The sequence below is a fragment of the Scyliorhinus torazame genome, chromosome 8 (assembly GCF_047496885.1).
Source record: "Scyliorhinus torazame isolate Kashiwa2021f chromosome 8, sScyTor2.1, whole genome shotgun sequence".
Classification (NCBI taxonomy): domain Eukaryota; kingdom Metazoa; phylum Chordata; class Chondrichthyes; order Carcharhiniformes; family Scyliorhinidae; genus Scyliorhinus; species Scyliorhinus torazame.
Genome location: NC_092714.1, coordinates 239,684,621 through 239,696,930, shown reverse-complemented (window position 1 = coordinate 239,696,930; position 12,310 = coordinate 239,684,621). Strand labels below are relative to the sequence as shown.

Here is a 12,310-nt window from a genome sequence, read left to right as displayed (position 1 = left end):
CCTACATCCGCAAACACTATTCGGTCCTGCCCATTTGGCACGGGAAGGACTGGACTGTGTTCACGACTCTGTGAAGTTTCTTGAGGTCCTGGGCCGAGCAGTTGCCATACCAGGCTGTGATGCAGCCAGATAGGATGCTTTCTGTGGTGCATCTGTAAAAGTTGGTAAGAGTAATGTGGACATGCTGAATTTCCTTAGATTCCTGAGGAAGTCTAGGTGCTGTTGTGCTTCCTTGGTGGTAGCATCGACATGGGTGGACCAGGACAGATGTTTGGTGATGTGTACCCCTAGGAATTTGAAGCTGTTAACCATCTCCACGTCGGCCTCGTTGATGCTGACAAGGGTGTGTACAGTACTTTGCTTTCTGAAGTCAATGACCAGCTCTTTAGTTTTGCTGGCATTGAGGGATAGATTGTTGTCGCTGCGCCACTCCACTGGGTTCTCTATCTCCCTCCTGTATTCTGACTCATAGTTATTCAAGATCAGACCCACTCCGGTCGTATCGTCAGCAAACTTGGAGATGGAGTTGAAACTAAATTTTGCCACGCAGTCGTGTGCGTACAGGGAGTATAGTCAGGAGTGTGATGGAATGCTCCTCACTTGCTTGTATGAGTGCAGCTCCAACAACACTCAGGAAGCTTGACACTGTCCAAGACAAAGCAGCTTGATTGGTACTCGGTGCACAAACACTCATTCCATCCACCACCGATGTGCAGTGGCAGCCGTGCGTACCATCTACAAGATGGACTGCAGGAACTCACCAAGTCTCCTTGGTCAGCACCTTCCAAACCCACGACTACAACCAAACAAGGAGAAGAGTAGATGCAGACACATGGGAACACTACCACCCGAAGTTCCCCTCCAAAGCACTCGCCATCCTGACTTGGAAATATTTCTCTGTTCCTTCACGGTCACTGAGACAAAATCTTGGAACTCCCTCCATACAGCATTGTGGGTGGGTGTAGCTACACCAATGGATTGTGGCAGTTCAAGAAGGCAACTCAACCCCACCTTCTCAAGAACAATTAGGGATGGTCAATAAATGCTGGCCTAGCCTGTGGTGTGTACACCCCGTGACTAAATAAAAGGAAATATGATGGAGTTAGCATTTGAGATGAGGCTTTCAAGGGACAGCATGCGTATTGGGATGTGAAGATAGAGATCCTGTTGCACAATAATAGTCGTAGCAATTGAACTTAATGGTCTTAAATCGGAGTAAAATGAAAGTGCATGGGATTGGGGTGGTGTACTGAGATGGATAGAAAAGTGATTGGCAGACAGGAAAAGAAGAGGAGGAATGAATGGGTCTTTTTCCAAATGGCAGCCGAACGTTTACCAGGCTGATTACTGGAATGGCAGGACATATGAGGAGGGATTGAGTCGGTTAGGATTACATTTGTGGAGTTTAGAAGAATGAGAGGGGTTCTAATAGAAACCAATAAAGTTCTAACAGCACCAGATAGGGTAGATACAGGAAGGATGTTCTCAAAAGCAGGGGAGTCAAGGATCAGGAGTCACAATCAGAGGATATGGGGTCAACCAGTTAGGACTGAGATGAGGAGAAATTTCTTCACAGGTAGATGGTGAACGTATGTGTTTTCAAGAAGGAGTTAAATATAGCTCCTGGACTAAAAGGATCAAAGGATATGTGGGGAAAGCGGGAACAGGTTACTGAGTTGGATGATTAGCCATGATCATAGTGAATGGTGGAGCAGGCTTGAAGGGCCGAATGGCCGACTCCTATTCCTATTTTCAATGTTTCTATGTAAGGAGCTTATCTGCAAGGTAGTGCAGAGCTAGTTTATAAGCTGTGAGTGAATCCTGTATGTTTAATCTGTTTTCCACATATCAGACTTCTCAATGCATTATGCATTTCATTGGTGGCAGTGGGGGTGAGTTAGAGGAGGCATTTACTGCCAATCTTGCCACCCTCTGCTGGGTAAATGCCACATCTCTAAGTGCCTTCTCCCTATGCTTCCTCCACAAACAGGCAATCTCCTGCAGGAATACACACAAAATCCTTATCTAAAAGAAATCATCAACTATACAGAAACTGCTCACTGCCACTGCAGCCTTCTGGGTACAGCTTGGCCCTTTAAGCTTTTGCAGCATTTTCATTGAATTGGTCAAGGAGGGATTTTTTGAAAAGCGCTTCATTCTGGCCATTCTAAAATTGGCTCTGCTTCTTCACTGCTCTTCCCAAGACAGACTCCCCAATTGCATCAAAACAGCCTGGCAACTTTACCCTAGAAAATTAATCAAGCAAAGCCCTTTCCAAAAAACAGAAAACATTACACATAAAACAGATATAAAATAAAAAGTTTAAAAATACACAGGCCATATTGAATTTAAGACGAAGATAATGCAATTTCAGATTTTTATTCACAAATGAATGTTAACAATTGGTTAAATCGTTCATCATTAGATCCAACAGAAGCGTTGCTCTTAACGTATTGCACATTGACCTTCATTGACCTTCATTTAATAAAGTTTATGCAATGTTTCCGAGAATTTCAAAATATTTTAACAGGAGGAAAGCTCATTAAGACTCACAAAATAAAAATATGTTAATTCGAAGAAACCATACACTTATCTTGACCTTTATTACACGCAGTGTAGCCATTCTGCACATTGTCAACACGTGGAGAATCTTCAAGAGGGACTGGCACAATTTATGACTAATTCTGTTTTACTGGAGAAGCTTAATGAAGTTAAAGAAACAGAGATTTGTGAAAAATTCTAAAGGCAGTATAGTCACTGAGGATTAGGCAGTAGCTGATTCATTTAACTAATTCTTTCCATTCATTTTCACAAGAGAAATGTGGGAGGATTCCAGATGCTATGATTAAGATGGAAGAGGTATAAGTGGAAGTACGAATGAATGTAGCAATCAGCAAACAAAGATTTGAGAAGACAATTGAGGAATTGATGGTCAATGGGCTCCTGCACTTTGTCACGATATGCAAATATGCAGCTAATGAACACATATTACATAACACAACACACTTTGCCCTGAGAATTGTACAAAAGTAAAGGACTGAACAGGCAGGAGATTGACAGATACACTCTGTTACTCTTTAACTCTTTGCTGACAAGGAATATACCTGGGACTCAGAAAAATTGCTAATGTGAGGTTAGTTTTTATGAAAGGATAGAGACATGACATGAATTGTAGATGAGTTGATTAACTTCAGAAGATGAAAAACTCATTGAGAGCTTTCTGAAAAATAGAGTAGGTGATTCTCGATTGAAATTACTCCTAGTCAACAATAATTAGTGCGGTTTTGGAAGCTAGTGATTATGCTTCACAAATTAACTGAAAAGAAAGAAAGACTTGCATTTATAGAAAGCTTTCCGTGTCCCAAAGTGCTTTACGAGCAATGAAGCGCTTTTTGAGTGTAATCACCAGTGTAATGTGGAAAACAGACCTGACAATTTGGACAAAGCAAGTTCCTAAGAACAGCGATGTGATAATGATGAAATCATCTGTTTTCACACAATCACAGAATGATTACAGCGCAATGGGAGATCATTCAACCCATTGTGTCTGCCCAGCTCTCCGGATAAGCAATTCACTTAATGCCATTCTCCCAACTTCTCCTGCACGCTCTTCCTTTTTAGATAACTTCCTATTTCCCTCTTGAATGCTTCCATTGAATATGCATCTAGTACAGTCTTAGGCAGTGCTTTCCAGACCTTCATCGCTCGCTGCTTGAAAAAACTGTTCCTCCTGTCATTTTGCATTCTTCTACCACTGGGTGAAGCACTCCACGTTTCTCTGCATTGAACTTCATCTGCCACAAGTCTGCCCATTCCACCAACTTGTCTATGTCCTTTTGAAGCTCTACTCTATCCTCTTTGTAGTTAAATAAAAGAAGGGCTTTTGTTCAAGTGATTTACATTTGTCAGTTTAGGAGCAACGGGTTGGTCAATGTGTGAAGTTCCAGATCATAAATCCAGTGCCAGTTTATATTGGCGCAATTGTAAACTCATAAATTTTGCAGTAATATGTGCATCATATTAAATGACCAATGTTAACAGATAGTTGCAGATGCTTGGCAGAAGAATCAAAATCAATCATTGCTCAATATTATCTGCACCATACATTTTTGAATGCTCCAGGTGGCATTTTCTTTTATGACACTGGAACATTTTTAATAGGATGGCCACATACATTACCCTCTCAACACATTTCAGAGCAGAAAAGCCGGTTTCCCTAAATGGATCAATATTAAGTGCATTGTATGTACACAGTTGCACCGATCAAGAAGAAGAACCATTTTAGTTTGATCCAGGGCTGTGGCTAACTGTGTAACACAGCATGCATGTGCACTTTCAAGAGAGATGACAGGGAAAAAAAATTGGACAGCAAACGAAAGAGAAATGTGTTTGAAATTAAAAGGCAAATGATATTCGTTTTCGCAGCCTGAGCAGTAATCTGGCAGAGAGAATTGGCGGTCATTTATAGAACCCTTTTGTTTCAATGGACAGAAAATCAAGCAGTTCAATGGGATGTCAATTCATTACACCAGATTACTGCCCAATCCGTGAAGCTGAAAATCTATCCCTTGTTAGCTCCTAAATAAAGTTACCATGGTATACATCAGAATGAAAACTGTCGAGCAATTTAAAAATTCTTTACCAAGGTAATGGTTGCTGTCTCACTGTGCTTTTGTGGATAACCATTTATAGTGCACATGTGAGGGAGCAAGAAGGAATGGAAATAGCTACGGTGCAGTCACCAAATAATAACATTTCTATGTTAAAATGGTTCTACAATGGTTTTCAAGCAGTACAAGCATTGTCCTGTGTAAAGAAAAAAGATCCCAACCACGCCTGTATAAAATCCACAAATTTCTGAAGGGCTAGGAAGAACTATTGAATATTATCCATTTATTAAAATTGCACCACAATAAGTAACGCAGAGCCTTTGCACAGATGGGAAACTTGCAAATATAAATCAGAACACGGAGATTTGATGTTGTTCCTTTTGGAAGCATAGGAACCTTTAACAGCACATTTCTGTCAAAAATGAAATTCCATGTGGAATGAATTCATAGAAATTTAACTATTCATACTTTTGAACATGAGTTCAGAGACAGCACTTGGAAGGTTTATAATAGAACACTACAGTCAACATAGGCATGTCAGTTATGCATAATTAATTTCTGGACTCTTTAAACACAATAAAAGCACCTGCGGTTTCAGATTTAAAGAATGCTCATCATTGCACTGAGATTTATTTATTAGAGGGCCGGCCTTTTTCTTTTGCAATCAACAAATATTGTTTGATAAGATGGCTGTTTGATAAAATTTATTTCAAAGTACCAAATTGTCTTTATCTTCCTGCAAACATAAAGGAAACTAGCAAAGAAGCAGAAGGAAACACAGAACAGTACTCAGCGTGAAATGGAACCTGTGGTAACAGCAACAGACAAGAGTTGTAACAAACACAGATCAGCTGAAAGAGATGATACATGTAAGTCCTAACATGGATTCACCATGAGCACCAGTTGAGAGCTATTGGATTTTCATCTGTGAGTGATAATATCTAGGAAGATTGTGACGTTAGACTATTAACACTACATGAATTTGTCTCAGTTTTTCGCTTTGTAGACAAAGTGAAATGATGTAAATAAATTCACCATTTTTAAGAAGTAACAATCCAATACTCCCAAAGGATACTTAATTCTCTAAGCTAATTACCAAAAAAATTGCTCAAGAAGTTTTGTTTAGGCTACAGCACAATATTTTATTTATTTTTTTACTTTTTCCAATGAAGGGACAATTTCGCGCAGCCAATCCATCCACCCTGCACATCTTTGGGTTGTGGGGGTGAGTCCCACGCAGAAACAGGGAGAATGTGTAAACTCCACATGGACAGTGACCTGGGGCTGGGATTGAACCTGGATCCTCGGCGGCGTGAGGCAGCATTGTGCTGCCGTGCCACCCCGGCTATTACACAATATTAGCTTCTTCAATTCTGACATGGGACTAAAGGGATTATAAACAGCTTCATTCATTATATTTTGATACAGTTGTTACAGATATTATTTATTTTATTTCAACGGAGTCTCCGCATTCCGTATTCAACTCAAATACAAACGTCTTTTGGGATTTGTTCAAATGTGAATTTGATTTGTAGCTTTTTTGAAATTGATACTATTATTTAAAGTTGCTTGGGTTTAGTTGTTTTCTGGAGGGCATTTCTCAGCCTGGCTGGTAGGAACAAACAAGAGCTGCCATGTAAGATGCCATTCGAGTTTAGCTCAGCATTTGTGATTATCTTATTATTTTGTACTTGCTCAAGGATATACCTTAGCTTACAGGCTGCTGGAAAAATGCACAGTGGGCGGATCTTGCCACAAAAATGGCCAAGTGTCAGTTCCAGTGAGAAAAACGGTACGAATCCCAGAGGGATATCTCACAGACCTTTGAGCCTCTGTGCCAAAACAAACATGAGTAGGCATGGTTTACGCTGTCGCTCTGGTGGGGCAGGGCCTCTGAGGGCTGGGAACCGGCTCCAGACAGGACAGGGCACCATCTTTAAAGGACACCCCGACCAGCGCTACAGTCTAACTGCCCACAGGCCACATCACAGGGGTCTCGGGGGCTCTCCCCCACCACGGCATTCATCGGCGGCATTCCTCTACCCCCCACATTGATCGCCAGTATCCCCCGCCCGCAATGTCTGCTCTCCCCCCCCCCCCCCCCCCCCCACCACCCACCACACATCTCGGCACACCCCCCGCCCCCCAAATGGATCTCCCACTAGGGTCTGGCCCTGGCATTGACCCCTGGTGCAGGTCGGCACTGCACATTGGCACAGCCAGGTTTGCACTGTCAGGTTGGCACTGCCAACCTGTGCCGGGGACATGTCACTCAATCCCTCCCCCCTCCTTGCTGGGCTCCCCTGCGCCCCTGGAAGGATCCCCTCGACTGTCTCACACCTGGCCAAACCATGTTGTGAATGGTACGGGTGTGATGTCACACCAGCGCTGGGTAAATATATTGCGAATGGGGGGGAAGGTCTGGAGGGAGTTTTGTGAGCAGGATGCATTTAAGTAATTATTGAGAATTTATATTTGACGTCAGTTCAGGGGTTGGATAGCTCGGATGGCCAGAGTGTGATGCAGAATGATGCCAACAGCATGGGTTCAATCCCCATACCAGTTGTAATAGCTTATGGAGACCTTCTTCTGCACCTTGCCCCATGCTTGATATGGAGTGGTGCCCCTCAAGCTATAGAACCAACTGTGGTGCCCATGGACCTTCATGGACTAGGGCTAATTACCAAGTTCATGTGCCTTTAATTGCATTGAGTATCCTGCCAGTGTGCTTGTACAGAATGGCGCAGAACATGATTGCATCCACCGCTGGCTTGTGTTGAGTCATTCAACAAGACATTGAGACTATGGAGCGAGCAGTCAGCACCATTAACACTGCAGTGGGTCATATAATGATTGAGAACCTGATGACAGCTTCACTGAGGTCTCAGACTGCTGAAATCAGCCATCCAATCCATGAAGGAGAGCCTGGAAAGGAATGTGGTAAAAGTAATGGATACTTCTGGAGCATCGTTGACTCATTCTGTTCTTGCGCAAAGCAGAGACAGTATAGAGATGTATCCCTATGACGCCACATTGAGTGAATGGGAGTGATGATGGTGCATGATAGTATGTCTGTTGCTCTGCCAGCCAATGTATTATTCACTGTAGTCACACACCATCTAAATATAAAAGAAGTGGAAACCCTTCTCTTTTTCTGATTTATAGCATCTGCATTTTGTCTTCGTGTTGTGTGTCTGTTTCCAAAATGTTCCCATCTAGCTATGTCCTTTCCATGTCACTTATCTGGTCAAAACTCAATAGCCCAATCTAAAGGTGCAATTTAACGAAGTGGGAACAAAATACCATAGTGAGTGCATTTAGCCGCATGTTTCCCGGCACTCCCAGAATCTAGCTTAAATTTAGCCAGGACCTCTACCTCAAGTTTTTAACTAAACAATCCTTCTGCAAGGATATGTATGGAGAATTGATTGGGCTTGACTGCAATATCTATTGGGATAAGCTCCCAGGGCTGGATCTCCGCTCCCCGACGCCAAAATCGCGTTAGGCGACAAGGAGGAGAATCCGTTTTGGTGCAGAAAGCGGACGCGGCGTCGTTTTTAATATTCTCCGGGCCCCCGAAAATCGGCGCACTCATGGAGTACACCGTGCCGAATATCCACGGCCTCAGGCCATTGCCTGAGGCCACCCCGCGATGCTCCGTCCCCGACTGGCCGAATTCCCGGCTGTATGGTCCTCTCATGGTCCCACCGTCCGGGTTCCTCGCGTGGCGGCTGCAGACTCATTCCGGGGCCGCCACAGTCGGGGGAGGGGGGGGTGCGCGATCGGTGGGCAGGGGGGCTTCATTCGATGCTGGGGGAAATGTGTGCGGGTGGTCCAGAGTACGCGAGCAGCCGATGCGGGTCTCATTTTGCCGGTCCAGGTCCGCGTGCTGAGTCCGCCATAGAGCACGTTGCAACCGCTGGAGGCCGCCGCCGTGCGCATATGTGACCTCTGACCCAGAAGTACTGTCAGCCAAACCAGCAGCTAGAGCTGCGAGCTCTACGACGACTTCCCAGCAAAACGGGGAATCTGTGGCCTTTTGAATCCAGTTTTCCTGGCGTAAAGGACCACAGTTTTCACGATGGTGTGGGGACTCAGTCCCAAAAATGGAGAAGTCAGCCCCCAATCTTTCCAGGTGTCAAATAGCAGAACCATCCATCAACAGATATGCCTCGGTGAGGGGCAGTGATGGGGTGGTGTTGGTGGGGAGCTGGATGTGGGGAGGTGGGGGGTATGAGCAGGTGGAGGCTCATAATGGTGAAGATGGGAGGAGTCTGAAATGGCAGCATCAGGGTGTCATAATTCTTTGTTTGCCGCAAAGAGAAAAGGTGTGGAGGTGCCCACACGCTGGATTCTTGTAAAACACGATGGACGGTTTATTAAGGGTGTTGCTCATGCAATCAAAGATGGTGATCTGCTCAAAGCCGGCACAAACACTCTGCTGAGGTCACGACACATCGTGTGATGCAGAACCAGTGAGAATGTGTTCCCAGATACATAAATCCCCTCCCTTGTTACTTTATTAGTGCAATGACAACAGTTGACATTTATGCAACAGATCCTCGATATGTTATTTCTATACATTTATACAATTGAATAAGACAGTAGGCGTGATTCAGCCACCGTGTTGCACCCGTTGTGGATCTGGGCTGCCGGGTAATTAGCAGGAAAGGCCAAAATTCAGGTTTGTGAACAGGTTTGCAATTCACCCGGCCATCTCCTGAATGCGAGTTCCAGAACCTGCCCAAAGGTGGCGAGAATATCATAAACACTCATCTGCATTCTTTTCAATCTCATTAGCGAGATTGAATTCAAATGCAGCGGCTTCCTGGGAATGACCCAAATCCCCAGCGAGAAATCACACGGGTTTCGGTAGGTACTCCTTTTTAAAAACGTGAAGCCCGCGCAATGGCTGCTGAGGGGAAGTGAGGTCAGTAGCCATTTCCATTTCCCAGCATGCAGCTCAAGGGCACTGGAGCTACTGCTCCAGTGCTCGACCATCTTTGATTGTATGAGCAACACCCTTAACAAACCACTCACTGTGTTTTACAAGAATCCAGAGTGTGGCACCTCCATACCTTTCCTCTTTGCAGCAACAAAGAAATATAACACACTGCTACTGCCACTCCGGGCTCCTCCCAACTTCACCATTATGAATCTCCACCTGCTACCCCCCATATCCAGTTCCCGACCAACACCACCCGCACCACTGCCCCCCACACCTCCGCCCCTCACCCAGGCATATCTGATGACGAAATCTGGAAAGGTTGGGGAGTTAATCCCAATAGAGGAGGAACTCAGCGATGGCCCAAGATGTACAGGTGTTGTTGGTCATTCAACGAGTTGACGGACAGCATGTGCAGCAAAGGACAGCATCTCAGGAGAGACACAGTGCAGCACCTGTGCCACGACCTTGTGGACATGGCACCCCATGGAGGAATAAGCCACTCACTCCCGGTGCCCATGAATGTCACCGCACCCCTCAACATTTTACCACCGGTTCATTTCAGTGCTCAAGCGGGGACCTGCATGACATTTCACAATCTTCAGCCCATAGGTGCCTCCGGGTGGTGATGGACGCTCTGTATACCTGGGCAGTAGACTTTATCACCTTTGAGCTGGGCCAGGCCCACCAAGATGGCCGGGCTGCAGGATTTGCCGCCGTTACCGTATGCCCCAGGTCCAGGGAGCCATTGATGGTGCGCATTCACCCTGCATGCACTGGGGCATCAGGGAGTGCCCTTTATTAACAGGATTTGACTCCACTCCCTGAATTTTCAGATCGTGTGTGAACACTGCCACCATATCAAAGAACAAAGAACAAAGAACAAAGAAAAGTACAGCACAGGAACAGGCCCTTCGGCCCTCCAAGCCTGCGCCGACCATGCTGCCCGTCTAAACTAAAATCTTCTACACTTCCGGGGTCCGTATTCCTCTATTCCCATCCTATTCATGTATTTGTCAAGATGCCCCTTAAACATCACTATCGTCCCTGCTTCACCACCTCCTCCGGCAGCGAGTTCCAGGCACCCACTACCCTCTGTGCAAAAAACTTGCCTCGTACATCTCCTCTAAACCTTGCCCCTCACACCTTAAACCTATACCCCCCAATAATTAACCTCTCTACCCTGGGAAAAAGTCTCTGACTATCCACTCTGTCTATGCTCCTCATAATTTTGTAGACCTCTATCAGGTTGTCCCTCAACCTCGTTCATTCCAGTGTGAACAAACCAAGTTTATTCAACCTCTCCTCATAGCTAATGCCCTCCATACCAGGCAACATTCTGGTAAATCTCTTCTGCACCCTCTCTAAGGCCTCCGCATCCTACTGGTAGTGTGGCGACCAGAATTGAACACTATACTCCAACTGTGGCCTAACTAAAGTTCTAAGCCTTATATCAAGCACGCATGTGCCTACTACCCAAGGATTGCGCATGACAGCTACCTCCTGGGTCACTCGAAGTTCCCCAGTGTCTTCGAGGACCAGCCCAGGATGACATGTTGGCTCTTGGGAGACAAGGGATACCCGCTAAGATCATGGCTAATGACGCCGGTGCAGAGGCCTCAGACCAATGCGGGGACACATTATAAGAGGCCTATGTTGCCACCAATATTATCATTGAGCGGTGCATAGGTCTGCTGAAAATGCAGTTCTGATGCATAGACCGCTCTCGTAGTGCATTGCAATTCATCCCCTAAAGTGGCTTTGTAGTGGTCTGCTGTGCCTTCCACAACCTGACACAGCTGTGTGACGACATGCTGGAGGAGGAGGAAGAGCATGCGGCTTTGTCTAAGCAAGAGGAGGAGACAGACCAGGAGGGACTGGAGGGCGACCCCAAGGAGGAGCCGGAGGAAGGAGGTCACGCTGCGGCGGCAAGGGTCCGACCTGCCCGGAGGACCAGGGAAGCTCCAGATTCTCATAGGACGAGGCTGTGTCCGTCAGCTCAACCGTACCTCCCGTCTGTGGAGCAGGTCAACCTCACTGTTGGTGACTGCGCTGAGGACTCAGATCGCTGCCACCCACTCCCCAACTTGGCCCTCTCCATTTTATTACGGGCTATCTTCTCCTGCGGCGACAAAGAGTGGGCATTGTGAGCCGTACACTTGATGGGCCATGGGGGTCCACAGCAGGCGGCATGTGTGGGCACTGAACATGGTCATGAAGGGGTTGTGCTGGTGGGTGTCAGTGGGTGCTGAGAAACAAGCACTGAGATCAGATGTGGCCAGGGTGCGAGGTGACAGCCAGTGATTTTTGAGGGGGTGGGGGGTTTGGACATTTGAAGGGTGGGAGGCGGAACTGATGCCAGAAGAGAGGTGGTAATTTACCCTTGCAGCTCAGTGGATGTTGTTGATCTTCTGGCATTGGACACCGGTCCTCCTGGTCATGCTGCCCGCACTGATAGCTGCTGCCACTGCCTCCCAGGTGGCACTGCTGCTGACCTTGCTGCTTGTCCTCTGACCTCGGGGAAGCAGGGTTTCCCACCTCTCATCGACGGCATTGAGAAGCCTAGCCAGGTCCATCCCCAAAGCGAGGAGTCTATGCGCTGCCATGCTTGTGTGTTGACTGAGAACGAGTAGTGAGGGGGTATTTAAAAGTAGCTCCCTCTTGTTAGCGACAAGAAGCTGAGACACAAGTCTGGTGAATCAGATGGTGAGGGAGCCAGTAATGTCGAGAACCTCATGGGGACTCAGTTTTGGCA

General features: G+C 46.1%; 1 protein-coding gene across 9 annotated transcripts in view; it reads left to right on the top strand.

The window, feature by feature from the left end:
* Positions 1-12,310, top strand: part of LOC140428486 (receptor-type tyrosine-protein phosphatase T-like) — a 1,877,905-nt gene that overhangs the window by 1,612,948 nt on the left and 252,647 nt on the right. For all 9 annotated transcript variants that reach the window (XM_072515007.1, XM_072515008.1, XM_072515005.1 and 6 more), the window contains one exon: positions 5,361-5,479. In XM_072515007.1, coding sequence (XP_072371108.1) covers positions 5,361-5,479 — 119 coding nt within the window. The remainder of the gene's footprint in view (positions 1-5,360; positions 5,480-12,310) is intronic.